This window comes from Cygnus atratus, chromosome 21 (assembly GCF_013377495.2).
Source record: "Cygnus atratus isolate AKBS03 ecotype Queensland, Australia chromosome 21, CAtr_DNAZoo_HiC_assembly, whole genome shotgun sequence".
In the NCBI taxonomy this organism is placed as follows: domain Eukaryota; kingdom Metazoa; phylum Chordata; class Aves; order Anseriformes; family Anatidae; genus Cygnus; species Cygnus atratus.
Window position 1 is genome coordinate 6,274,896 of NC_066382.1, and position 27,248 is coordinate 6,302,143.

The window sequence follows — 27,248 nt, forward strand, 5'->3', positions numbered from 1 at the left end:
GGGAGAAGGAGCGATGAAGCTGAAGCAGTAAAAAAAAAAAAAAAAAAGAAAAAAACGTTTTTTGGCCCAGAAGAAAGGAGTCTCGTGGCACACTCATCGTCTGTGCCGATGGTGCCGCTTCCCGTGTGTCTGTTGCACGCTCCAGGTTGGGTGTTGGCGTCGAAGGGAAGCCAAGGGCTCAGTCCTTGGCTGTCGGGACTTTGCTTCGTTCCCAGCTAGGAAATAGTTTCCTGAATTTCCTGGCAATAACTCACGAGTGTGAAATGTAAGAATTTGCGACGGGTTGTAGGAAGTTAATTTGATCACTTGGCAAGGGGGGGCTGGGGGGGTGGGGATCCAGTTTTCAGGTGTTTTTTAAATCAATGTAATTTTATATCAAGGGAAAAGAGAGTGGCAGCAAACAAGCTTGGGTCTTAGTGCATCAACACAGCCCTTACTATCCCTGATGTCTTTAACGTTGCTCTTTAAGCATGAGGATAGATTTAAACTAGACATTAGGAAGAAATTCTTCCCTGTAAGAGTAGAGGCACTGGAACAGGTTGCCAAGAGAAGCTGTGGATGCCCCATCCCTGGAGGTGTTCAAGGCTGGATGGGGCCCTGGCAAACCTGGTCTGGTGGGCGACATCCTGCCCACGGCAGGGGGATGGGAGTTGGATGATCTTTAAGGTCTCTTCCAGCCCGAGCCGTTCTGTGATTCTGTGATATTCTGCAGCAGCCCTTTGAGACACCAAATCTTGGTTAGACAACATAAGCCTTGATGGAGCCGCACATCTTGTAATTCATTAGTGTGGCTGGGAGAAGGTTTGTGTGAAGATGCTGGGGAAAATAATAAAACACAACCTCCTTGTGCTTATGCTGCAATATGCCTTCTCTCTTAAGCAGCATTTCTTGCTGGAATTTCAAAATTCATGTTTTATTTAGTAGTAACATGAATAGTCATTTGTCTGCTCCTGTAATGCTGCAAAACTCTTGGAAAAAAAAAATGTGCTGACTTTCCCCAGCAATGCAATGTTATTGTGGGTAAACCGTAGCCTTCGGGGGCCTGTGTGTTATTCAGGTCACATGAAATCACGGAATCACAGAACTGTAGGGGTTGGAAGGGACCTCCAGGGATCATCGGGTCCAAGCCCCCTGCCAAAGCAGGTTCCCTAGAGCAGGTTGCCCAGGGAGGCGTCCAGACAGGCCTTGAACATCTCCAGAGAAGGAGACCCCACAACCTCCCTGGGCAGCCTGTCCCAGTGCTCCGTCACCCTCACTGGGAAGAGGTTCTTTCGCATGTTGGTGCGGAACTTCCTGGGCTCCATTTTGTGACCATTGCCCCTTGTCCTGTCCCCACAGACCACTGAAAAGAGGTTGGCCATGTCCCTCTGTCTCCCACACTTCAGGTATTTATAAACATTGATAAGATCCCCCCTCAGTCTTCTTTTCTCCAGGCTGAACAGACCCAGGTCTCTCAGCCTCACAGGGGAGATGCTCCAGGCCCTGTATCATCTTTGTGGCCAGGGCTCGTCCCCCACCCTTATTTTTTCCCTTGTATTTTTAGCAGAGCAGCTGTGGTCCAAGGAGATGTTGAGGGGAGAAGAGCAGAGGCTGGAAACCCTTTGGTAGCATGTGTTACGGCTTGAATTTCTGTAACTCCTTGATTTTATCTGACTTGTGCAGGTGGTGCTAAGCCAGGCCTCTGGCCTAAGCGCTGCATGGTGCCCGGCTGCTTGGCCCTGGCCATGGTGCTCCCATCCAGGTTGTGTCTTGCAGAGCCCTTGCCTCTTTTTTCCTGAGCTCTAAGTCATCCATATGCATTGAGTCCTCCCTATTTGAAATGTTTTGAAATCAAACAGGAATCGCAAAAACGTATTTACCATGCGTCTGCTACTTCAAAATATGTATACACTGGATCTCATTTTCACATGAAAACGATGCTTTTCCTCTCAGCTCTGAATCTGTTGGCACGAAAACTCAGTTGCTGCTGTAATTGAGACAAGGTGGAGGAAAACATGTTGTCTTTTGTCGTGCCTTCTCGTGCATTCAGCAGCTTTGGGCATACAGGCAGTGCTGATGCTTCTGCTGAGGCTTTGTCTCCTTTTAGCAAGGGGACTGAAAGCAGGGGTAACACCGAGGAATGCTTAAACCTCGTTTTAGAAACCGAGGCTGGCTCTGCAGTGTGCGATAGTGGCTGGGAGCATCCAGTTTATCCTCTGACGCTTCCCCCTTTCTGCTTTGTGTTGTGCCAGGAGAAACTACTGAAGCCCGTACGGTTGGCAGAGCAGCAGCAGAGCAAAACAAAGCAAAATAGGGGCTGCGCTCGGTGCTGGTCCAGCCACAGGACCAAACCCAGTGCTTCTGCCTTTCTTGCTGTGCAAAAGGAGCAGGATGGTACCACTGGGAAGGGCTCGGTGACTGCAGTGGTGTCCAGCCCCTGCCAGAAAATAGAAGTACTGGCATGCTAAGCCTCTTGTTTGCTCTAAGCTGTTTATTTTGCTGCTAAAGGCTTTTCAGATCTATTTGGCTGAGTGGGTGCAGCCAGTGGGACCTCATGGTCTGAAATTCCCTCCTGTCTGTGTTAGATACACATATCGTATATATTACACACATATGTGTGTGTATATATGTATATAAAATAAGCAACATACCTATAATTTCTGAAGCATACATTCACTAAATGCACGTGCGTTTGCTGATGGGGAGCGAGAGCTCTTTGACTCCCGACAGCGCGCAGGAAGGCGAAGCCCAGCTCTGAGGCCAGGTCCCCCTGTGCCAGGTCAGCACAAAGCAGGAATACAAAAAGCTTTTCTGTAAGGCTGGCTCAAATCCATTATAATATTACTAAACACCATAATCCTGTGAGCCTTTGCTTTGTAATGCGATAATGAGTTATTAAAGACTAAAGCAGGGGAAGCTGGGGAGGGGGCAGCTGTGGTTCGGGGTCTTTTTTACCTTCCCTGCTTCTGGCTCTGCCTCCTGCCCTGGCTGGGTGATTTCTTGAGGTTATTCTCCATCCCTGCAATGTTGCAGCAGTTTTCCAGCCACCTCTGCATCAGATCAAGTGCTATACGTGTTTCTTAGGAATGTTGTATATTTACCAATGGGATGAGATTCAGTGTTGTGCAGAGTGGCAGTACTGCTGAAGGGGAGGGAAGCAGTTCTTGCTAGGGAAGTAAAGCAGAAATTTAAAAAAATATTTTTAAAAAAATACAAATAAAGCAGAACAGTGTGCCAGCCATTCTTTGCAAACTGTCAAACTTCGGGTTTGGGAGCATTTGGCAGCCCTGGGCTATATTCAGAGTAAAGGCAGATACATAAGCCCTTCACTCCGGCGTGGGGGGATTTTGGGGTGCTATTTTGTTGTAAAATACCCTTTCCTGTAAGATTTTTCCTTCCTTTTCTTTGATCAAAATTGAAGACCTTGCAACATCACATTTGTTGCTGTCTTTTTTACATTTTTGTAAGCTCTCTTAGCGCAGCCTCGTCCCTTGGGCCACCTTAGTGTCTTCTCCAGCCCTGAGCCTCGGTGCAGAGCACCATTCTCCAGGAGAACCAGGACATGCATTGCTATCTATCACCAGCAGCCTCTAAGCCGATAAAGATCTTTTTATTATTTTACAAGCACAATAATTACCACCTAGAGATGTTTTCCTATAGCTTAAGTGCTCTGCTCCTCCTCTGGATCCACACATTTGCCCTCGGTCGCTCGCGTGCAGCCTGCAGCAACCAGCTTTCCCCCAGCGCGCTGAATATCAAAGCAGCCCCTTTGACGGGTTTTTTGATGCGCTTTTTTCACCCTGTAATTGTCGATGCAAAAAAGAAAAATGAAGGAGGAAGGGAGGGGAAGGGGAGATTTGGATTGATTTGTTCCAGCACTGGCTAATCACTTCTGTAGTGAAAAAATCCTCTGCTGTGCCCCTGGGGAAGCCGCTTGTGGTGCAGGGCAGGGGTCCGGGGCTGGGCACTGCCAAATGAGCCCAAGCTGGTCCTTGCCTGGTGCAAGCTGTCGTGTGCGAGCGCCTCATGCTGGGGGAACATGCATCCCCTACAGCTTGCGTGCTCCCACCTGGGGAAAATCCCTGAGGGGGATGAATGAACCCATTTTTGTCGAAATCTGGCTGCAAAGGGATAGGTGGGAGGTGGCAAAAAGTGAGGAGTTGTTTGCCATACTGCAGACAATCGTCTCCAGGTAAATCCGAGCGGAGTTGCCATCTGTATGAAAAAACATTAATTTCCAGGTAAAGCTGAGCAGATTTCTTGCTGGCGTAGGAGAGTGGCTGTGGGTGGGTGTGGGAGCTGCAGCGCTCGATGTGCGCAGATGGGTGCGTGGGAGGGAGGAAGGGAAATCACCCTGGTGCTTCCTCCAGCGTGTTGCTGCGTGAAATGCGGGTACGTGAGACGGGCAGAAGAACGGAAGGGTTTGCTCCAGGTGTGCAGCCACCCACTGCCTGATAGCACAGCTGGGACACAGCTTAATGCAGAACGTCGAGGTCCCCTCTGTCCCCCCGCCAGGTGGCCACAGGGTGTCCCCTGCGTGGTCGCGTGGGCTCTATCATCATCCTCCTCCTCCCACGGCCGTGTCACCGTCATGTGCCCATGCTTTGGGCAGGCTCACCACCAAAAAGCTGCCTCTGCATCTGCTTTGGTGCCACTGCAGGCCAAGGCCAGGTTGCCCTGCACGTGCCAGCTCCAGCTGAACATCCCTGTTAATACGGCAGCGGCGCGATTTTCCTCTGGATTTCAAAAACGCGGTCCTCGCCATGATAGCTCGCAAATGAGCAGCTCTGGGTTTTTCCGCGGTAATGTGCACCTATCAATTTATTTCTCATTAAAAATTTTACACGCTGCCATAAAAGCCAATAGTGAGAAAACACCAGGGCTTTATAACCCGCTAAATCAGGCCTCCGCTTGGACGTATGGCTGCCGCGGGGTATCGTCGGGATTCAGAAGGAAAATGGATCAATTCAGGGTTTTCTCCCCATCCTGGGTCTGCAGGAAGGCCAGTACAAAAGCAGGAAGAAAAGCACTGCATTTCAGTGACCCCTACTAAAGAGCTGGGCGAGCAGGAGAGGAATCGATCTCTGGATGAGCTGCGGTACAGACAGCTTTTTTTTTTTCCTTGCACATAAAAAGCCAGGCACACTTTGGTTTCTCATCTGGAGGGAGTGTGGAGCGAAAACATTTTTAATTAACAGAGGATCGGCACCTTGCTGCACCAGAGTCAGCCCTTAAAGGTGAGGGAATTCGCTTTGCTCGTGTGAAAGGGGGTTTGTTGTTATTCTGGTCAAACCCCATTCCTTGCAAACTCCACTTCACTTGCTGCTCTGGGGAAGGGCTGTGCTGAACACTGCCATCGGGGCTTGCTAGGAGGCAGCGGGATGCCCCGAGGGATGCTGCGGGTCGGGGGACTTGTTCCTGCTGAATTGGCTCTCGCCGCAGCCCCGCTTTTCTCTGAGTGCAAAGGAAGGAAGAAAAATCGATTCCCATCAGCTGAGCGGTGCCCTTTGATTCATTGCTGCTGCAGGAAGAAATTCGTTATCGCACACTCCTGCAAGGGATTGCTTTTGTGTTTGTTATTAGGGAGAGATGCTGGAACAGCCCCAGTCCTCCGAACCCTGATATTTTGATAACCTTTACCATCCAGAGGACATCCACTCTCCCATTTTTATTGCACAAGTTCTCTTTGACTAAGTAATGACAGGCATTTATTCGCTTTTGAGCCACGAGATCGTGCAGAAGCGCGGCGTGGGAAGGCACTTGGTTCCGATTCCAGCCCCGGGGGGGCACTATGATGAAAGAAACGCCATCGGATGGAGCCAGCTCGGGGCTGTCCCTGCCGACAGGCGCACGTGCGATGTATTTGGTGGCGTTTTTGCAGTTGGCACCATGGGGGAGGTCTGGGCAAGAGCAGCAAAGCCGGGCAGCGCTGTGTGTGGGAAGCAGGGAATAGGCTCAATTTGGGTGAGAAAATGACATTTTGACAGTGTGCTGCAGAGGGGAGGGCCAGAGCTTCAGGTGGTGTGGTCGGATCCATAGCTGAACGTCGAGGGCAGATTCCCTCCAAAAATAGCTTAGGATCAAAAGGCGGATTTTTTAAATTTATTTTTCTTTTTGACTTTTCGTCCTCAGCCCATCTCAAAACTACCGAGTGTTAAAATCATCCCGTCTCCCCCTTTCGGTTACTCAGCATTTATTTTTGTAGCTTTTTGCATCGTCGACAAGCCGTCCCCTTAATTCCCTCCAAATTCCGATTTCCTTGGGAAGGGAGGTCAGTTTCAGCTGCTGCAGTTGATTTGATCCAGGTCTTTTTTTGTGTAGTTTGATGTGAATTTTGGTCTAGAGGACCCAAGAATTGCAGTCTGTGTTGTTTCACTGGTGCTTTTTGGCCTTCATTCACGAAGCATGCCAAATACCGCGTGGCAACCCTACGTAAAACTCCAAAATAAATAAATTAACTAATTAAAAAAATAAATAACCCAAGATAAAGACAAGAGGGGCTCGCTGGGCTTGTGTAGAGCTCAGCCAAGGGCCAGAACTTGTGAAATGTTCACGGAGCAAGTTTCTTTCTGCAGCATTTTGCGACGTGAAGCAATTTCAAGACTACATAACGTTCTTTAAGAAGATGATAATTGTGCCACAGGCACGGAGAACCTTTCCCCAGGGGCATCCCTATTTGGGCTGCGGCACTTCCCTGGGTGGGTTCAGAGCAGCCGAGCCTCTCCAGGACGCCCTCGTTCAGTATTTGCTCATCCTTGAGGATGCAAAACTTCAAATATCCCCTGCACGGCTGGGAAACTCCCCATCAGTGAGCTTCCTTGCCTTCTGGAAGCCAAAAGAAAAGCCAAACTCTGGGTTTCTTGTATCGATTTTGCTCGTGGAGACTTGATTAGAAAGCAGGAAGGACGGGGATCTGTTGAAATTAATTATTAAAATGTTGTCCTTTACGTTTCCTTCCGGTCCGATGTGCAGCATCGGAGAAAGCAAAGCCTTCTTCCCTATGATAAAGGCTTTTTTTATCTCTTTTTCACCCTCCAAGAAATGTTTCCAGCCACCAGGCATGCTTTTACCGCTTTGCAATAACTCAGCGAACATCGGATTTGTGCCACAAACCTTCCGAGACCAGCCCGAATCAATGGGTGGTGCGCGTCTGTTTATTTTGATACAGCAAAACAAGGGGGAAAGGAACAATTGGGCAGGTGAGGGAAAACAAAGATGCTGTTTGTGGAGTCTTGTTTTTAAGGGTTACGATGAAAGCGCCCATCAGATGAGACTCCGATACCCAGCCCCGAGACACACACGGTGCTCCCTGAGCACAAAGCCCTCCTTTCATGGGCAGCTCAAAGCCAAGATCTCTGCGGATGGGTTGGGTTTTTTTTGGCTTTTTTTTTTTTTTTTCTGGCGCTCCCAGGGGAATATTTGAATGACGCCGGGCTGAATTACGGGCTGCCTTCCCCACCTGCCAGCACAATCACGGCAGAAAGGTGCGGCTGGCAGGTGAAGGCGGCTCCGAGCGTGCAAAGAAAACCCAGGGAGGCTGGCATATGGTGCAAGGCCGGGGGCCGGAATCCCGATTTTCCCTGGGACATCGACTCTTTGTGCGTAATGCCCATTTATTATTATTATTAAAACACGTCCTGGGTTCAATTTGGGGAAGGCCGTGATGGATTTGCCGCGTGCTGATGGGCAGCTCCGATGGCGATCGATCTGCTGGTGCTGCTCTTGATTAATTTTCTGCCGACGATGGTGCCTGGTGGGAGCAGCTGATGGGTTTTTTGGTTTCTGCCCCTTTGTTTTTTGGCAATCCTTGCTTGGTTTGTCCTGACGCGGGGACGCAGGGCCCCCGAAACCAGAAACCTCCCTGATGGTGCCGGTGACAAATCCCCCAAAAGCCCTGCTGCAGGTGGGGGGAGAAGACAGAGACCTCAGCAAGATGCAGAGCGTTGAGCAGTTTGATGGTGCAAGTACAGATTAATCACGGGGAATAAAGTTATCCCATGAATTTGGCTTTTTTCCCGAATGAATCGTGACACCGTTCAGGCCTCTGGCAGCTCCTCCGTTGGTGGTCTGGGGCGTTCATTCCCCAACCCCACTTCTCGAGCCGTGCCTGGTCACTGTGGCGGCTCAGCCCTGTGCCTGTTTCTCTCATGCCTGCTCCCCAGCCAAAGGGATGGAGCAGCAAAAACCAGCCTCTGGGCTCTGTCTGAGGGCGTGCTGGCGCTTTTGCTTGAAATGTCACCTCCTGGGGTGGTGGCATCCTGCCCCCAGCAGGACCGAGCAGGGCACGAACCGCGGCACGGCTCCAGCAGGCAGTGATGGGAGCTGGTGCAGCACCCCGAAATGGACGGACCCCTTTGGCACAGCATCCCAAAATGCGAAGGGGTCAAGTTCTGCTCTGTCTTGTGGTGCTTTTGGAGGAGCTGCCCGTGAGCGTCAGAGCTGTGTGCTCCGGCTGCTGCAGCCCCTTGGTGTGAACTCCTTGGGTTTTCGCTTGGATGTGCCGGGCGGGCGGAAATTATCAGCAATTAACGTGCATTTGATGCGATAGCAGCCTGACTCGCCCGGACCTGTTCCTTCCCAGCTTATCGGGGAGGCTTGCGGGAGAACGAGCAGGTTTCCAGCATGCAGGGTGATTTGGTTTTGTGTGGGGAAACAAAAGCCCACACAGCACCCCTTGCATCTGCCTCCTGCATCCTCCAAGCGCAAAAATCAAACTGGGTTTGCAGAGTGGAGATCTGCAGGGAGGGCTGGGCAGTGCCCACGACTGGATTTGCAGCTGGGCATCCTCTGAGCAGCAGCTGGAGCACCGGGCGCCTCCGAAAATTGTGCTGCCCGAGCCCCCGGAGCGCTGCCCGAGTCCCCAGACCGCTGCCCGCTGCATGCAGGCGGCTTTAGCGCCTCTCCCTTGCTCTGCCCGTTGTGCTCTGAACGTTTCTCCCCTGCTGCAGCGGCCGGTGTGAGGCAGGAGGAGAGGCACGCACATTTTTCCCTCGCTGCTTGTTTCAAAGAGGCTTTGTAGATAGCGATCTCCCCTTCATCGCAGTGCTCGCAGCGATAAACTGAGAAGGGTGGAAAAAACAAAACACCAGACGTACCCAAACGCAGGCAGCCCGGGGTGCACTGTTTCCCCCCGTTTCTGCAGAGGAGCCGTGCAGGTTGGTGCCTGCTCGCTTGGCCCCAAAACCAAGGCGCCCTGCCCCGCTTTTGCACCTGCGGCTGGCAGTGGACGGCAACAGGATGGGGATGTGTTTAAGTGGCTAACGACGCTGATAAAGCTGGGATTCACGAAGGCGGCTAAATTCAAAGGGGTTTAGGCACCTAACCAGCTTAGGGGCTTCTGGAAATCCCGCTGAGCCCTTTGGTATCTGCTGGAGATGTCCCCCAAGGTGAGCGGTCCCAGTGCTGGGCACATCTCCTGGCACACTACCTGCACAGTCGCAGGGTTTGCATGGATGCGAACGGGGAAATAAATCCTCCTTCCTCCTCCCTCTAGGAGCCCCAGGGTGCCCGTAAGGAAAAATGACTTTTTTTTCCCATCCTTGGCATAGGTTTTTTTCCGTAACGCTCAGGTATTCACAATCCCCTCCAGCATCTCCCTTTCTCGTGCCTTTTGGCTGGAGTGGCAGCAAAGAAAACCTTGCCAGGGAGCAGGAAAAAAATAAAAACAAAAATCAAATGCAACATTTAGGGAAAAAAAAAAATGAGGTCTTTTAAGCGTGCTGGGGGTGCTGTGCACCTTGGCAGGTCCTCTCCTTGCACGTCCCTTCCCACGTGTATTCAGAGCCTCCTCAGCTGGCAGGTCAGGCGTACAGCTCAATTTTGTCTGGTTTCTGGGAACCCAGTCCCCAAATCCTCCCCCGGGTCCCGCACTGAGCTCTCCAGCCCCCCCCCCCCGGGATTTGTTCAGTTCGTTGTGTGCCGGAATGAGCCAAAACTTCAGCCAAACTTCGCCCGGCTCACACCAGGATGCAAAGCCTGCGGGGTTTGTCTCACGGCGGAGAAAATACTCCTCTCTGCTGCACTTGGCAAAGAAATGAGCGAGGCAGAGGCACAGATTGTGTTTGCTGATGGCGGCGCAGTTGCCAGAGGATGCACAAACCGTTACACACAGCGAGGGAAACTCCTCGCTGCGAGACGTCGGAGCTGGAAGCCTGGGGCTGCGGCGTTCCTCAAACGGGTTTTGGTGTGATCCTCATTCGGGGCAGCCGATGGTGCTTCGATGAAGTGGAACTGAATTCGGCCACGCTGGGGTTGGATCCCCTTGATCCAGCCCGCAGGGGTTTGGGCAGCAGTACCGAATGCCAAGGGGATGCTGAGCGGGTGGGTTTTAAGGCCGTGCATGCACCACTGGGGCTCCTGCGTCCTTTTGGGGCCTGGTACTGCGAGGACGTGGAACGCCTTGTTGTTCTGCGGGTATAAAGGTCTCCGTCCTTGCAGGGTTTCGGCTGAGGAGGAGCAATTCTGGCTCGCTAAGGGGGTGTTGTGGGGCTGTGGTGGAGGGGAGGGAGGTGGTGGAACATAATCCCTGTGCTCAATCAGCTCTGGCAAACGCCTCCCTTTTTTTATGAACACGTGCTCTTTTTCCCCCCTTTTCCCTGCGTCATGTGTTAAATAAAACCACGGTTTTAACTTCAAATAACTTCAATGAAAACGTCCCCGTGTATAAAAGCCGCCACGGTCATTGCTTGACCCTGCTGCCATGGGAGGCTGGCGGGCTCCGTGGGCTCAAAGCACAGCTTCTCCTTTTGCCCCACACCGCTGCTTCAAAACAGGCACTGGTTATTGGCTTAGAAAAATAAATAAATAAGTAAAATGTGGGTATCTAAAATTTAGGCTTTTAATTCGCATTTGCATGGAAACAGCCCCCGTGGTTCACCAAGGCTGTTGGGAACACTGAGGACCTCTGCCGTGGCACCGTTACGTAGCTGCCTCTAAACAGAATGTAAAAAAAAAAAATGTTTTGTGTGTTTAATTCAGTATTTTACGGACACGTGGCTGCAGATCCTGCTAAAAAGCCATTGAATGGTTGTAAAATCTAGCGATATCCGGGCACAGGTGCTTAAAAAGGTAACAAAATGGGGCACGTGGGTGAACACGAGGTGTCTGTGTGTCTGTGACCCCTTGGTGGCATGGGAGCGGGTGAGTTTGGGACTGCAGGTGTCAGAGCCCTTTGTTTTGGGGGGAAAATGCAGATTTCTGTTAAACGCAACCACCGGGGGGCTTTCGAGTGACGGGCTGGGGAGATGACTTCTTTTTAGAGAACTTCTTTTTTTTTTTTCAATTTGTAAGCTCAGTGCAGAGCTCACCAAGGGTTTGCTCTTAGCTCGCTGAGCTGCTTGTACTGGATGCAGTGGGCAGGCTGGCTTATTAAGGAGGCTCTTTGGTGACTCCTTGCTCCTCTTTCTTGCCCAATAAAAGCAAAACAAGGGCTGCAGGCAGCCCCCGCTATCAGTGCCGTGAGGGATTTGATTATCGTCGGGGATCCGCCTGGGCTCATCACTTGTCTTTGCACTTTCTATCTGAATAGCATTAACTCTAATGGAGCGATGCTATTTTTAAAATTCCGTCTAAAATTGCCACTCTGACACAGAAGCAGGCACCGTTTGTGTTGTGTTTTCCTCCTCCCTCGCCTGCAGAAATCGCACCCGGAATTTCGAGACAGATTTTGGAGGTTAAAACTTCCCCGGCGAAGCCCAGATTGTTTCCCTCTCAGTTGTCATTTCGGGACGGTTTTGTTTTCCTTTCAGATGGCATCAAATATTTGTAATCCCGCAGGGACTGTGGTGCGAGGGTGAATCTCACCCCCAAAAAATAATAAAATAAATACATTTAAAAGGCTTTTTTAGCATTTCGGTGTGTGCTGATCTGCAGCGCAGCACGGCTCCCTTGCAGAGCCCCTGTGCCTGTCGCATCGATGTGCTTATAAATAAATACATAAATGAGCCCGATCCTGCTTGCGCCGAGTCGGATGCATTGCATTCTCTCGTCTGTTGATTTCTCCTCCCAAATCCCCACGTTGCGTTGGCTGTTTCTGTTGTTCTTGGCCTCGTCTCCCTGGTACAACAATATTGGTGCTGGGGAGGTGCCCGGGAGCAGGCTGCCTGCGAAGGCAGGTGCACGAGGTGAAGCTTTCTGCAAGGATAATACCAGGATTTTTTTTGATTTTTACTTTTATTTTCTTTGCTCGAGTAATGCGTTGGGAACACGGGTTTCAGTTATTATCCTCGGTCATGTTTGAGTCGATACGAGTGCTTCCTGAGTGCTTCTTGGGCTCCTTTCTCCTAGGGCTCCTCATTGCTGTCCTCGGTTTCCAACCCTAGCCGGTCAAAAACAGTTTGGGAAGAGGGGAGGTGAAGCCGGGAGCCAAAATCCCCGCGCCGTGCTGCAGCTGGGGAGTCAGTTTGGGTGAGATCGGGGTTCCTTCTGCTTTGCTTCGAGGGGGAGCATGAAGAACTCTCTTCAGTACCGACAGAGGAGCGCAAACCTTTGAGCTGAAAGCGGGGATTTTCAGGAGTTGACTTCAGATTGAAGCTCGGGAGGGGAAAAAGAAGACCCCGAAGCCAACCAACACCACAGGGTTGTGCTGCAGTGACAGAAGCTGGCAGCTCCTCTTGCTGCACATCCTGTCCCAGGAACCTTCTCTCTTTTTCTCCTTCTCCCTTGACTGCTCTCACCAGCGGTGCCGCTGGGCTGTGCCAGTGAGGGCAGGAATTGTGCGTGCCCCGTGGCGATCATTGCTCCATCCCATGCAAAGGGACGTTAAACAGGGCGTAAGCCAGCCTTGGCCGGCCGTGGGGGGTCCAGCACTGGGGGAGATGCTGCATTTCCCTGCAGTTTTGTGTCCTCGCCGGAGGTTAGGTTGCAGAAGGAGGCGCAGCGCTGGAGCTCTGCAAACCGTGATAAAACACCTCAGAGCACCGTTTCCTTCAGAAATCATTGTGGTTTTGCCTCATTTAGTTGGGAATTTTTTTTAAAAAAAGAGGGTTTTTTTCCTCTGCTTAGCTGTGTTTCTGTGCTTCCTTGCATGCTCTCGTTCTCAGGGATGCAATTTTTGACCGCTTCTGCACCACGCGCCGAGGCCGAGCTCTTGCTTTGGTGTGTGTCCTCCGTGGCTTCTGCTCCTTTTTCATTTTATTTTATTTTTTTTTCAGATTTTCCGAGCCCAGGCTTGGCCTGGTGCGAAGTGCTGATAAGTTTGGCGGAGCTGCTGCCTGCCAGCTCCGAGCAGCGCGACGTGAGCGACTATTAATAAAAGCCTGTCACTTTTATTAACTTTGCAATCTAGCGCGTTACTTAATTCCGGGCAGGCACCAACTGCAGCGCTCAGAGCTTTAAAGGGCTTTTTTTCTGTCTCGGTGCAGGCATACGAACCAGCTGGGCACACCCCCAACACCTCTTACTGTCTTCAATAGGTGCTTTTCTGAAATAGCCTCAATTCTGGGGAGCTGTCGGGGTTTGGCTCCCCGTTTGCAGCCCGCTGCTACCAGTTTGGGGTCACTTTGGTCTTTGCCTGGCACGTGGGGTGTTGCAGTTTCATTGCAGTCGGATGCGGCATAAAAGATTGAGCTGCATGAAACCCTGGGTTTGGCACCTTCCGTGACCGTGAAACAGGTAGGAAGGGGAGCGCTGCCAATCCTCTGGGATTTCCCCTTTGGAGTGGAAGGATTGGGATGGAAAAAGCAGCACCAGCATCGCCAGCTCGGTGCGCCCTGGCTCCATCGCTGCCTGGGGTGCAGGATGCGGCCCCTCGGTCCCCGGCTTCTCTCGCAGGTGCTTTTGTGGCCGTGCTGCGTAACGCGGCGGCTTTTCCAAAGCTGTTTGCCCGAGCCATTAACTCTTGCTCTTAATTATTCAGGTCGCCCCTTGGAAATTTAGTTTCTTAGTGGAGCTAAGAGGCTTTGCAGAGGAGGATCCAGCCACAGTGGTTCCTCCCCGGAGGAGCCCTGTCTGCGTGCTGCCAGCTAATCGCTTTTCTTCGTTAACCCGTCTTCCTCCAGCTGATGAATTGCCTTTGATTGATTTGTAAATATTCCATGGGTAAGGAATGGGACGAGTGCCTGCTGCACTTGGGTGTCGTGTTAGCGCTACAGGCCTGCCCTCTCTGCCAAGGTGTTTTGTTTTATTCCGTCCTGGAGAGGAGAATTTTCCTTGAACTTTGGATTAATTTACCTTTTTTAAGGTTGGTTTGTGGGTTTTGTTACAGACGTACAGACCTCACGACTCCTTGTTTGTGAGCTGCACGTGTGAATATACATTTGCATCCTGTGTTGTTCCTACAAAGCGTCGAAACGGGACGCAGGTGCGTGGCTCCCAGTTAAACACTGCCCTAAGCCAACCTGGGCTGGAGTTGCCACTGGTTTTGTGCCTCGCTGGCCCTCCTGGGGGCAGGGGACGGTGCTGGCCTGATGCACGCATCCAGCTCCGCACCCGACCACTGTGCATCACCCCCAAATTGTAGGGGCTGGTGGTGTCCAAAAGGCTTTTCCGTGCTAGGCTCCCAATAAGCATATACTGTTGGAGTGGTTAACCAAGAGGGATCGCTAGAAGCGCTCAGCTGAAGCCGAAGGGTTGCTTTGAAAAATAAAAACAATTTTTAAAAAGGCAGCAGCGTCTGGTGCATAAAGACAGCGTCTGCACTCGCAGTCTACCTTCAGCACCATTAAAATCATGCGTGCGACTGAGGATGCAAATCAGACAGGTGCTTTTAGGAATGGGAGCATGTTTTTTGCATATCTGGACATTATTAACCTCTCGGGGTGGGTGTCCCCTTCTGCTAGTCCCCAACGTGCAGCCGGTCCCCTGCCCTGTGCCCTAGGGGACGCTGGCCGTGCGTGCACAGCGGTGCCCGTCTGCGAAACGGGCGAGGTGCTCCGAAACTCCAGCAGATACCCGCAGGAGCTGGGGAGCTGCTGTGTAGCAGCACCTCGATGTACAGGAACTTAATTACGCGCCGCTAATTAGCGGCGGCCCGTCGAGCACGCTGCTGTAGCAGCCGGAGCGGACGCTTTATCGCGGCTTTGCAGGAGTCGTGCGATTTCGTTGCCATCATGTATGGAAATGTATGCGCTGCAGCACAGCACAGGGCAAGGTTTGATGAATAATGTAAAGCCCAGAATTATGCTGAATCTATATTAAGTGTGCTTCCCCCCGTCTCAGCATTTATTTTTAAAAGGAAAATATCAATTCCAAGGGCTTCAAGGCTGCCGGAGAACCTGCATTTCGCTCCCTGCAGCAGACGCAAAGTTTGTTGCGAAGCTGGGATGAGCTTTTTGCCAGTCTGGAGGCCACGGGTTGTTAATAATCTCCATTTAAGCAAATACTGAAAACTCGATAGAGTTGTCCCAGAGTGACTGCCAAGTACAAATGCAGCATGGTGATGCAGCACGGTGTGTCCCCGTGGGGTGGATGTCCTGCTGAGATCCATGGCACAAAAAACTTGCAAGAGAAATTCCCAAGGATGCATCTTTTTTTTTTCTGTCTTTTTTCCCTGCATACTGTCTGATTGCTAATTAAGATGGATAATTTGTATTTGTTTTCTTTTCTTTTCTGTTTTTTTTTTAACCAAATCCCATCTATTTTGATCTGTATCGTTTATTTTTGCAGGCCATTATCTCAGTCTCATTACATCGTTTTAGCATCTGAATGAAAACATCCTAAGGATGCCAGAAGTCGTTAGGCATAAAATTCTGTGACAACAACCATAATTCTGATGATAAAAAAAAAAGAAAAAGGAAAAAAAAAAAGTGTGATGAGTTGAGGAAGTAGCACCAAATCAGAGCATCCTTGGGAGGCAGCACCCCAGCATTTGTCCTCCCTGGATGATGTTATTTTTAAGAAGGGGAAAATCAACATTTATTGATTATCGAGGTCTTGGCCTTCCTAAAAGCTGCCAGAAAAAAAAAAAAAAGGGAAAAAAAAAAAAGAGAGAAAGCTGCTCTGTTTTGAAACATCTCCTCGATGCATTTTTTTATGACGGCGTAATCCAACGGGAAGAGAAACCGAAACCGGAGCTGGGTTTTCCCGTGCCAGCCCTACCTAGATCCACATGCTGAGGCTGGGTTTCATTATCCTCCAGCTGCTGTTGGGTGTTTCGGTGAGCACAGCGCCTTTTGGGGTGCCGATGCTGGCCTTGAAGCACTTTGTGACCCCAACTTGTTCCCCTGCTTCTGTTGGAGGTTTTTTTTGGGGGGGAAGAGGAGGATTTGGTCCAGCCTTGAAGGAATTGGGAGGTTTGGTGGTGGTCTCCCAAGGGTGGCTTGCTTCTGCACCCAGGAACGGTTCGAACATTGGCAGACCTCCGGCTGGGAAAACTGGAGGCACGGGGCTCCTGGAGGTTGGAGGTTGGAGGCATGGGGCTCGTGGAGGTCGGAGGCACGGGGCTCCTGGAGGTTGGAGGTTGGAGGCATGGGGCTCGTGGAGGTCAGAGGCACGGGGCTCCTGGAGGTTGCACAGGGCACGCAGCGATTTTCCCCGCTGGACACGGGGAGAAAGAGCCCGGCCCCTTGCCTGGAATCTGCGGGAAGTGACTCAATGGACAAAAATCCAGCCTCCGGCTGCTGCTTCCTCCCCTCCCGCAGCTGCCGGTCCTGCAGCCCTGCCCGGGGAGATGGGCATGCAGCGAAGGCAGCAGCACCCTGCAGCCACACGGGGGGAAGCTTCGCAGAAGCAGAAGGCGAGGTTTGGGTTTGGTTTTCCCATCGCCTTTCCAGCTGCAGGGTCGTGGCAGGGCAAAGAGGGAATGCCCGCAGGGTGGCCGCGTGCGGGGGATGCCGTCGAGCGTGCTACAGCCCGTGCATCATCCTCCTGGGCTGAGATTAAATTTGAAGCAGCCCCTCCAAGAGAGATTGAGCCCAAGCTGCCAGCTTGTGCCTGGTTTCGTGCCATTTCCCTAAGGAATCCCAGCTTTTACCCCAGTCTCGCTTGCGTGGGTGCTGGTTGCACAGCCCGGGGTGCAAGACCCACTGTCCGCATGCCTTGCAGAGGGGTTTTAAGGAGGAAGCGAGCAGGGAACCCCCCGCGGGTGGCATCGCTCAAAGCACTGCGGGTGCTGCGGGTGAGGAAGGGGGCTTGGCCAAGCAAAGCCACAACGAGGGCGAGCCCACGAGCCCGAACCTTCCTCCCGGCTTACTCACGGGCTCCCTGGGTGTGGAGCACCCGCTCCTGGGTGCTTGGGGACTTGGGACACACCCTGGCCTGGGGACATCCCCCTGCACCTTGCTCCATCCCCTGTCACCTGCCAGCAGCGCCCGCTTGTCCTCACACTGCTGGCTTTGCGCAGCGTCAAATGGGAGGGGAAATGAAGCCCACCAGGGGTCCCGGCTGCCTTTCACCCCCGTGGTCTCACCGTTTTTTGTCCATCCGCTCGCACCCATCACAAGGCTGCCTCTCAGGGTTGTGCCTCAGCTTCCCCACATCCAGGTTTTGCAGCCTTTGTGTGATTTTTTGGCAGAGCCAGGGGAAGGGCGCCGCGTGTGGCAGCGCTGTCCCAAAACATTCCCAGCCCCCGGCCTGCAGCAAGGAGCACCCCGGGGTGCCTCCGCCTGCCCCGCATCCCTCCGGCAGCGTGGGTGAGCGGAGAGAGAAGCTCTGCTTTGAGGGGACGTGAAGGACACGGGGTCACGGGGGTGTAACATGGGGTGGGGGATGAGGAAGGCGGTGCCTCCACGTGCCTCAGTTTCCCCACGGCGGCCGGCCCCGGGGATTGTTTCCGCCGCCTTTCGGTTCCTGGCAGTTCACTCCCGGGCCAGGCCACTCCTCCGGCGTGACATCAGGGCCGGGAGCCGCGGCGGGGAGGCGGTGGCGGCGGCGGTGGCGACGGGGCAGCGGGCGCCATGAAGTCGGAGCAGGAGGAGCGGGGAGCGGCGACGGCGGCGGCCCCGTGCGCGTCTCCGTGGCCACGGCGAGGGATGGTGGCAGCAGGCGGCAGGGACGCGCGGGGCAGGATGCGTCCCGGCCTGGCCCCTGCGGGTAAGGGGGCTGGAGGGAGGAGCTCCAACTTAACTTTTAACTTATTTTTTTAATATTTTTTTTAAAAATATATATTATTTTAATATTTTTTTTTAATGTGCGAAAGGAACAAAAAGCCACCCGCAAGCGCGCCCTCTGGGGTGCGCGGACGCTTACGGGGGTGTCACCGCGGTGCCACCGAGGTCGCGGCCCCGTTGCTCCCAAACCGACCCTGAAAGCCCCGAACCCCCCCCCGCCCTCCCCTCCCAGCCCTGCGTGTGTCGGGATTTCAGCTTGTCCCGAGGCGCTCAGCCTTCTGCTCCCTCTGACAAATGTATTTTGGGGAGGTTTGGGGGTACCTGGTAACTTTGCAGGTAGGTTCTCCCCCGATTTGCTGCCCGTTGGGATGCACCAAGAGGGGGAACGCCGACGTTCCCCGTGGTGCTTGGAGGGTTTGGGGTGAACCTGCCTCAGGTACCCAGAAGTCCGGCTCCAAACCAGAGCTGCTCAGCTCTCCGAACTGGTGGGGTGCTTGGTCGGGGATGAGCCGGACGCATCCCTGGGGCTTAAATCCTTATTTTTTGTCTAATATTGCTCTTTATCCTGTGATCCCTGTGTCCCAGGAGGGAGATGTGTATGTGTGTGTGTCTATAGAGAGAGGCATGTTTTTATAAGTATATTATAAACACAAATATACAACCACTGGGCCAAGGCTGTGCGGGAGGCAGGAGGGGATGAGTGTCACCCCGTGCCCTCCGTGGGCATGGATCTGATGGTGAAAAATGGTGAAAATGGCAGAAATGGGGAAAAAGCAGCTCCCACCCGAGATATGAACCGTGCCACCGTAAACCCCGCTGCAAGAAAACCCGTTGCAGTCCTTTTTAATAGATGCCCTCTGATGGCAAAGGCACGTGTGTAGCGGTCGCGTCGGATGAGTTACATGGGGAAAAAAATCTTTTAAGTGGATGTTCTGCAATTGGTGCCTGGTACGGGGCCAGGAAAAGGCTCCGTGTCCTGGGGATCTGCTCCAGAGCAGCCAGAGATGGGATTTGCAGGAGCTGGAGGGGAAAGCTCAGCTCCGAATGCTGTGCAGAGGTATTCGCTGCAGATGCTTCAAAAAAATTTAAAAACAATAATAATTCAAGAAAAAAATCTATTATTTACATTGTCTATTAACTCTAATCAGTGCTCAAAGCATAAAGGATGTAGGATCCGGCAGTGTCATGGAAGTTTAATGCTATCAACTAAAATATAATTAACAGCCAATTATTTTGGTGTGAATGATAGTTTTCATCAATTAGTCTGGGAAACGTTTAAATTGCATTAATTTCACAAGCTGCCCGTTTGTGGCAGCTCTGAAAGCTGCGGGCTGGAGGAGGGGAGCTCCTGCTGGTAATTGCAGCACCCCGTTACAAGGAGGGACAAAACCACCCCAAAAAATAAAAAGGGCTTAAAGCAAACAAAGGAGGAGGAAAAAAATGAATGAAAAGGCAGAGGAAAGTGCGTTGCGGCAGCTTTTTGCTCGGGGCGTTTTGCAAGGGGTAGGATTTGTGCGTGGGGGCTGCCGCCGCCCCAAATCCACTTTGCAGATGCTGCGGGGACGTGAGCATCGCTGCGAGCCCCCCCCCACCAAAACCCGAGCACCTTTGGGTTGAATATGAGCGGGTTTGGGTTAAAAGAGCAACGCAAGCCACATCGGCTTCGCGCTAGCAGCAGCGGGGCTGGGGCTGGAGCCGTGGATATTTTTTTTTGTGGCCATTTTTGCACAATTCCAAAATCCCTGCAGGGGTGTAGGGGCTGAGTCGAGGTTCCCAAAGAATTGGCCTTATTTTCCCCGTTATTGGGACTTTCCCAAGGAGATTGCTCAGCACTGCCGGGAAGCGGCACCTTTTGGGGCCCGGGGTGTTGCTTTAGGTGCTGAGGCCTGGCCCAGCACCGTGCTGGTCCTGCTTTTGTCCTGTTCCAACCCCGAGCTGCAGCGTCCCTCTCACATCTAGTCACTCTCTTAATGCACTCTATATTTTTTTCCTTAAGCATTTTCTTAAGGAGACTTGATGAGAGGAGGGCATGCCGTAGCCCACACTACCTACATGAAACTCTGGCTTGTTTCACCCCAAGAAAAACCTTTAAAAACCTTTCTGGGATCAGCATGGCGGGTTATTGCCTTTAAGCCTGTCTCTGGCTTCAGCAGCAGAGGCAGCGCCAGGAGGCAGGGAGGAGGATGAGACTTCTCCAGGGGTTGAAGCAGCTCCTGGCGTGTCTGGTGCTGTTTGAGCAGAGCAAGATGCCAGGATTTTGCCCCTCAAACCTTGGATTTTTGGGCTGTGCTTTTCCCCGTGGATGTATACCGATAATACAGAGCCGGTGTCTTTGGTGAAACGTCCTCACCGCGGTTCAGGCTCGTTCTCTCAAGCCGATCTGACTGTGCAGCTCTGTAGAAAAATCACCTCTTTAACATTAAAATATAGTTTTTAAAGTTTTCAATAAGTTAGAAAATAGATAAAATAGTTTCCAGGTAAAATTGAAAAGCAAGGGAAGTTAGGCTGCTTGCACGAGACCAGCAGCTCAGTGAAGCCCGCGTGTGCTTCACGGGTTCGGTCTCGCGTATTTGTTGCGTTCGTTGGACCTGCAGCTGGTTGTGGGCCTTCATTTTAATTTCTGCAGAAGTTTTCACCTCTGTCTGTGGGGCTGTGGTTGCTGTGGTCGGCGTGAGGATGTGGTGGGCACCAAAGCGACCTGAGCTGGGAATTAAGGCGCAGGGGGGTCCCGAGGTGGCTGCGTTGCACTCCCTGCCCTGCCCTGCGCTCCCTGCTCTGCGGTTAATCATTTGCCAGGGAACTGCCAACCGTGGCTCTCGGGGCAAGAAAAAAGCCAAACTGAAGGTGAAAATGAGTCGGGGTGGGGGGGGAAAGGAATTAAAGGTGATCCATGGGTTTGTGGGGTTGCACAAGCGAGCCTCGTGCCCAGGGCAGCAAGGCTGCAGGGTTGGTCGTGCAAGCAAAATGAGATTTTCGGGGGGATTTTGGGGAGGTGAGCGGCTTGCTGCAGATCCTTGCCAGCACCCACGTGCGTCCCGCTCCCGTGTCCTGTCCCCTCGGTGCCTGTCCTCACCCGCCGACGTGCAACGAAGGCGCTCGGTGGCACGGTCTCAGAAATGCGCCCCCAGAGCACTCCCTGCGCACCCCCAGTCTGAGCCCTGCCCCTTGCGTTTCCCCCGGTTTCCTGCACGCTGGAGGCCAAAAATCGGGATTTCTCCAGCCCCTTGGGAAACGGGAACACGGGCAGAGCTGAGCCAAGCTCCTCGGACGCGTATTTATTCAACCTTTTTGCAAGGATTTCAAGAAAGCACTTTGGACTTTAATGAAATCCCCAGCCCGGAGCTCGAATGTTCCTCGTTAGTGACTTTATTGCTAAATAATTTACAGAACGAGGCCTTGCCAGTTTTCATAAGGGAAGCATTTCAAGTATGCAAACCAGATTTTATGCCTTTCCAGAGCAGCTGCTGGCTCGGGCACCGAAGGGACCCGGGCACCACGTTGGGGTGCAGCAGTCCCGGGGGCTTGCCCCAGCCCTGGCCCTGGGCAATTTGGGTTTTTCCTCCAGTTTTTCTTCCACCTTTTGGGAGGGTGGGAAGCAGCCACGCAGGTAGGGGGTCGCTTAGTCCATTTCTTCTAGAAATAAACTAAAAAAAAAAAAAAACACAAAAAAAAACTATATTTTGTGCCTGGACTGGCTGAGAGGTGGCAGGGAAGGGACCAAAACACAGCTGAGTGGAGAGAGAATATCGATTTATTTTTTTTAGATTGATACGTATTTTTATATTTATATATAATATTTATAATCTTTTTTTTTTTTTTTTTTCCCAGGAACTGTAACATGCATGCTGGGGTTTCTTTTTAGCACAGGCTTTGGGTTGCAGTCTGCTGCCGCGGTTTGGGGAGCCGCGGTGCAGTTATTCGGAAGCACCGTCCCCGAGCATGCTGCTGTCCTGGGGGAAAACTGGCAGAAATCGCCATTTACGCTATTGCTGGTGGTTGGTTCACCCAGGGGAGGTTTTTTGCTTATGTGGAAGGACAAATCAAGTTAATTTTCTTTTTCAAAGAAGGCGATTGAGCAACAGGAAGTGGAAAAGCACAGGCAGGCTGCTCGTGTGCTCGCGCGAATGGGTTTGAGTGGCAACATCTGGCTCGAATGGGCCAGGGAGAAGATGGGAAGGGGAAAAGAGGGCTGTGGGTACAGCGTGGAAATGAGGGAAAAGCACCCAAGAATGGCACCCGGCCGTCCCCGAACGCGGGCTGGGACGTGCCGAGATGCTCACAAAAGCAGCGGCTTTGCTGGGCAAATTGGGAAAAATGGGAAATCTGCAAAATTGGCGGTGTGGAGCAATGCGTGGAAGCGTCGCCTTCCCCTTCCCAGCCCCGCAGCAGGTGTTGGGTTTTCCTAAATGCACCCCGAGCACAGGGCAATGCTGCAGAGCTCCTTGGCCACGCAAGCACCCGTCCCTGTGAGACAGCAGCTCCAGTGGCTCCTCCTCCTGTGGTTTGAACATTTTGGTGCACCTCGGGAATTATTTGGATTTCAGATTTTTCAGGCGGTTTGGATGAGGAGAAGTTTCTTGATTTTTGTTATTACTTATCGTTGCTTGGACGGTTGGACTGATGATCTCGGAGGTCTTTTCCAACCTAAATGATCCTCTGACCTCTTACTAATTATGTTATTTACCACCCTGCACTGCTGTTTATTGCTACGTAGTGTGACTTGTTGCTGTTACCCGTGGCTGGGTCCTGAGCAGGCGGCACTGACATGCCGGCGTTGTTTTCCCTCTCCCCCAGCGCTGCTGCGAGAAGAGGTGGCCCAGCTGCAGGAGGAGGTCCACCTGCTCCGGCAAATGAAGGAGATGCTGTCGAAAGACCTGGAGGAGACGCACGGCACCAAGTCCCCCGAGGTGCTCTCGGCCACCGAGCTCAAGGTGCAGCTGGCACAGAAGGAGCAGGAGCTGGCGCGCGCCAAGGAGGCTCTGCAGGGTAAGGGCTGCCCCAGCGGGGCTTTTTTCCAGACTTCCCGGAACCCCAGAGCATCACCGCAAGTTAGTTAATGAGGAAAGGACAAGGCATCCCTCGTATTTGGGTGAGGTGGTGCAAGGGGGGGTGTTGGATACGAGGGATGCTCCCCGAGCATCCTCGCGCTGCCCTGCCGAGGTTGGGGAATCGGGAGCACGCAGTGCTCGTGGCGTTGCAAAGCTCTGCTGCTAAACAGAGAGGAAAATGGAGCCGAAACACAGCTGGAAAATGTTGCGGGACGGGCTTGGTTCGGATTGGAGCTCCTTGGACCCTTTAGGAGGGGAGCAGCAGGGCTCCAGGCAATGCATGTGTGCTTCGTGCATCCTCCCGCGGGGAGAGCTCGCTGCACACCCCGGTGATGGGTTGTGCAGGGCAAAACCTCATGGCATAGGTTTTCCTCCCCATAAAACCTCTTCCTGCTGAATAAACTGGAAAGAAGTACAGCAGGGTGATGTACCCAGGGTGGGTGCACTGCATGGGGCTGGGTTTGGGTGTGGGATTTGGGATTTGGGGGGGCAGGAATCACCCCGGTCCATCTGTCTTTTTGTGTTGTTGCTCTTTGGGGATGTGCAAATTAATGAGAATTGGCCCTTTTTTGAATTTTCTGCCATGTTATGGGGCTTGCAGATGTTTCTTGTAAGCTGTTTTTTCCACAGTCCATGCAAAATCGGGTGTCAGGGCAGAGAAATCTGAAGGATTGATAGTTTTGCACAAAAAAATAAAAATGCAAAGTGCTGCCGGGTGTGCGTGAGCAAGGAGCTTTCCCCCACTCCACTGGCTCAGTCTCCAGCAGCAGGAAATGCTCTGGGTTTAGAACAGCACACTCGGGGAAAAAAAATCTTTATTAGAGAAGCCTCGGTCCAGGCAGAAGTGCTGATAAATGCAAAAATATGCAAAAGCAGGATGGATTTAAGACTATTTGAAAAAAAAAAAAGTCATTTAAGAAGGTTATACACACTTCTGCAGAGGACAGTGCAGAAAAAAATGAGATTGGCTTGAGAATCAGGAGTGTTTAAAGAATATTTGTATATTTTTTTATTGGTCTTTTACTGGCCTGCTGGGATTTCTTTTCCAGGACTTTCCTGGAGTTGTGATGGATAGGATGGGGGGGGCCCGGTGGTGGAACAAGAAGTGGTGTTAAACCACTGCTGCTTCCCTCCCCTCCCACGCTGGAAAGCTTCCCCCTCACTTGGAGAAGCTGCCAGTGCTGGATCTATCCCCGCGAGCTGGGCAGAAACTTCTTTTCCTTCCCATGGAGAGAAACGCGGCGAGAAATGGAAGGGAAAAAAGGGCAGAAACCGTGAAAAAACGCATCCGCCGGCGTTGCCAACTGGGGAACCGATGGTTGCAGGTTCAGGAGCTGCTGCAAACCTGGCCGGGCTTCTCCATGGCTCAGGATCCAGGCGGAGGCCAGGCCTCTGGGGCCGCAGCATCCTCCCGGGCGGCCGCGTCGCTAGTGGGGAAGCGCTGGGGAAGCGATAGGGAAATCCGTGCCGGTGGCTGGCGACGCGCCGGGAAGTGCCGGGCAGGCGGCAGGAGGGAAGGGGAGGCTCCAGCCTCTGCGGCAGCCCCTGCAGCGCCCCGGAGTCTCCGCAAGGGTTTGGTTTTGCCGTGGAGAGGACTGGATGAAGCCGCCTTGGTGCTGAAATGCGTCCCCCCCACCACCGAGCCCTTCCTGCGGGGAGCAGATCTATATTTATAGCGCCCCGGCGCAGGACGGGTTGGATCTGACGTGGCACAGGATGTGCTGGAGCAGCTCGGACCGGGGTTTTGTTTTATTGCTCCTTCCTCTGGGCTAATTCCATCGCTTGCACCTTTTTTTTCTCTCTAATGTCCAAAATGAAATCCTCTTGTGCTTCGTCATGTCCTCCTCTCCTCCTCTGGGAGCATGAACCGGCACAAATCCGGCACAACGTCCCCTCCACGGGGGGTTCGCAGCCTGGTGGCCTCCATCCCCTGCTGGTGGCTCCGAGCTCTGTCCCCCGGTGGCACAGAGCTGCTGCAAAACCCTTCCGTGTGCTCCTTTGGGGAGGTAGCAAAGAAATGGGAGACGGGGCACCCGGAGGTGCTGCGAGCCCGAATTTCATTCCGGAGCGAGGGGCGGCGCTGCCAGCCCTGCGCGGGGTTGCCTGATTTTATGGCTTGGTCACGGTGACAACATTGAATTTCATGGTCGGGATGGGGAAACAGGAGAAATTAAGTGAAAGTTAACGTGACGGGACGGTGTTGCTTGTCCCTCCTGTGCAGAGCTGGCCATTTTTTCCTCCGTTACCACGTTCCCGAGGTACCAAACCCAAATTACCATCCGAAGGCTCTCCAAGCGAACCTGGGCTAGGTGGTGCCATGGCTCGTCATCTCTTCATCCAAGATTAGAATTTTAATGTTGAAAGGGAAGACACTAGTTATTAAAAACCGTCGTTTTTGGAGGGGAAATGTCTCTTTTTAGCACCCGTTGGCTAATTTCCATCCCAAAGAGGCCAGAAAGTGGCCCAGGGGTGGCGGCATCGTTGCAGCCGCGGCAATTTTGGCCGTGCCGTGCCGTGCAGGTTGGGCGTCGGAGGGACGAGCTACGGGCACCAAGCTGCACTCAGAGGGTGATGGGGGTGGCATTTTCGGTTGGATGGGCTCTGTCCGAAAATGCGATGCCTGCACGGACAGGGGACGTGCTGTGAGAGCCCGACCGATCCTGCATAATTACCCGGGCTCATTTGCCAAGGAGGTACGGAGCTGCTGGCAGCCCGGCTCGCTTTTGCATAACTTTCTATTTTTCTCCTGCCTCTTTCGATTAATTTCCTATCAGACGGGTTGGGAATGAAGTTCTCAAATGCCCGATAAATCTTTTTTTAAGCTTAGGAGCTCATTGGCTCTGGAGGAGGGCGAGTAGTGCTAATGTGAGTGGAAAATAAGAGAGTTTATTTTAGCAAATCTCTCAAATACGAACTGAAACGGATGTGGAACTGTCCTTGGGCCCACTCGCTGTGCCGGTGCAGCTTGGCTGACCCCAGAAGAGAGGTGTTCGACCAGAAACCTTTTCCACCTCTTTTTTCCCCATTGCTTTTGGAGGGGCAGGGCAGGAGCAGCAGGACACCCACAGCGAGCATCCACGGGGCTTCAGGTTAGCTCTGCTCAGCGGATATCAGACCTTGAGAGACCGAGTACTTGTCTCCTCATAATACTTCTGAATGGTTTTTTTGTAGTTTTCTTGGTTTTGTTGGTGGTGGTGCAGGAGTGGAAGAGTTTCCCATAAATCTTTAAGGACTCTGAATGCTTCCACTAATGGAAGCAGGCTGTGTGCTGTGGGGTACCGGCTCTTTAATTAAGTTTGGTGGGAGCCTTTTGTCACCTTCAGCTTCAGAGAGTGCAAATCTGAATTCAGCTTTTCTAAGAGCCTCTCGTTTTCCTTGAGGAAATGAAATATGTACGGATGTGTGTGGCGGGGTGGTGAAGGGCTCGAAACCGGAGGGGTTTGGTCTGCGGGCGTCTCGCCAGCCCCTTCTCTCGCCTGCCTGGTTTTGGGGGAACTTCCCCTTCCTGTGAAGTTTTGAGCCCTCAAATATTTGAGCGAAGCTGCTCGGAGGAATTCTGTTAGGCTGGAGGGGGATGCTGGAGGGAATTCTCCTGCCTGGGGAAGAAGCCAGCCCTGCTCTGGGGAGTCTTCATATTTTTCTCGTAGCGAACAGCCTCATGCCACGCCGAGGAACCACGAACAGTTGTGCTGATGGGGAAACCAGCCCGGCAAAGGGGCTGCTCCGTGTCTGGCAGCACCGTGAAACACAGCCCCATGGACGGGGGGACCCAGGGGGACTTGGGGACATAGGGAGGACACGGCGCAGCTTGGAGAGAAGAGGTGGCTCCTGCTGGAGCCCGGATTTGGGAAGGTGCAGCGTCCCCAGCCCCGGCTGCATTTGGGAAGAAATGGATGGTGTAGAGCCAGCTAGCATCCCGAGATGAAGCGGCTAATTACGGGAAGGGGAGGATGCTCTGGGGCAGAACAGGGGTGAAAATGCTGCTCGTGGGGTCAGGTAAATCAAGAAAAACCCGCGCATGGGGATGGGGCTGCAGTGCGATTGCAGCAGCCTTGGCTGCTGGCAAACAAGGGGAAGCAGCACCTCCTTGCAAAGGCGTCCAGAAGGGATTTTGCTGGCATTTCACGTGTGCCTGTGCAGCCTCTGGCAGATTTTCAGGTGGCTTCTGTGTTTGTTTGGGTTCAGATTTTTTTTCTACAAAGGGACACCTTGCAGAGTTCGCCTGCTTGTGAAGCAG

General features: G+C 52.6%; 1 protein-coding gene across 4 annotated transcripts in view; it reads left to right on the plus strand.

Moving 5' to 3' along the window:
- KAZN (kazrin, periplakin interacting protein) overlaps positions 1-27,248 on the plus strand; it is a 185,413-nt gene that overhangs the window by 151,724 nt on the left and 6,441 nt on the right. For 2 of the 4 annotated variants that reach the window (XM_035557514.2, XM_050714885.1), the window contains one exon: positions 22,758-22,949. In XM_035557514.2, coding sequence (XP_035413407.1) covers positions 22,758-22,949 — 192 coding nt within the window. Of the gene's footprint in view, positions 1-16,557; positions 16,657-17,781; positions 17,947-22,757; positions 22,950-27,248 lie in introns of those variants that run through there. The other 2 variants (XM_050714884.1, XM_035557515.2) reach the window with 2 other exon arrangements.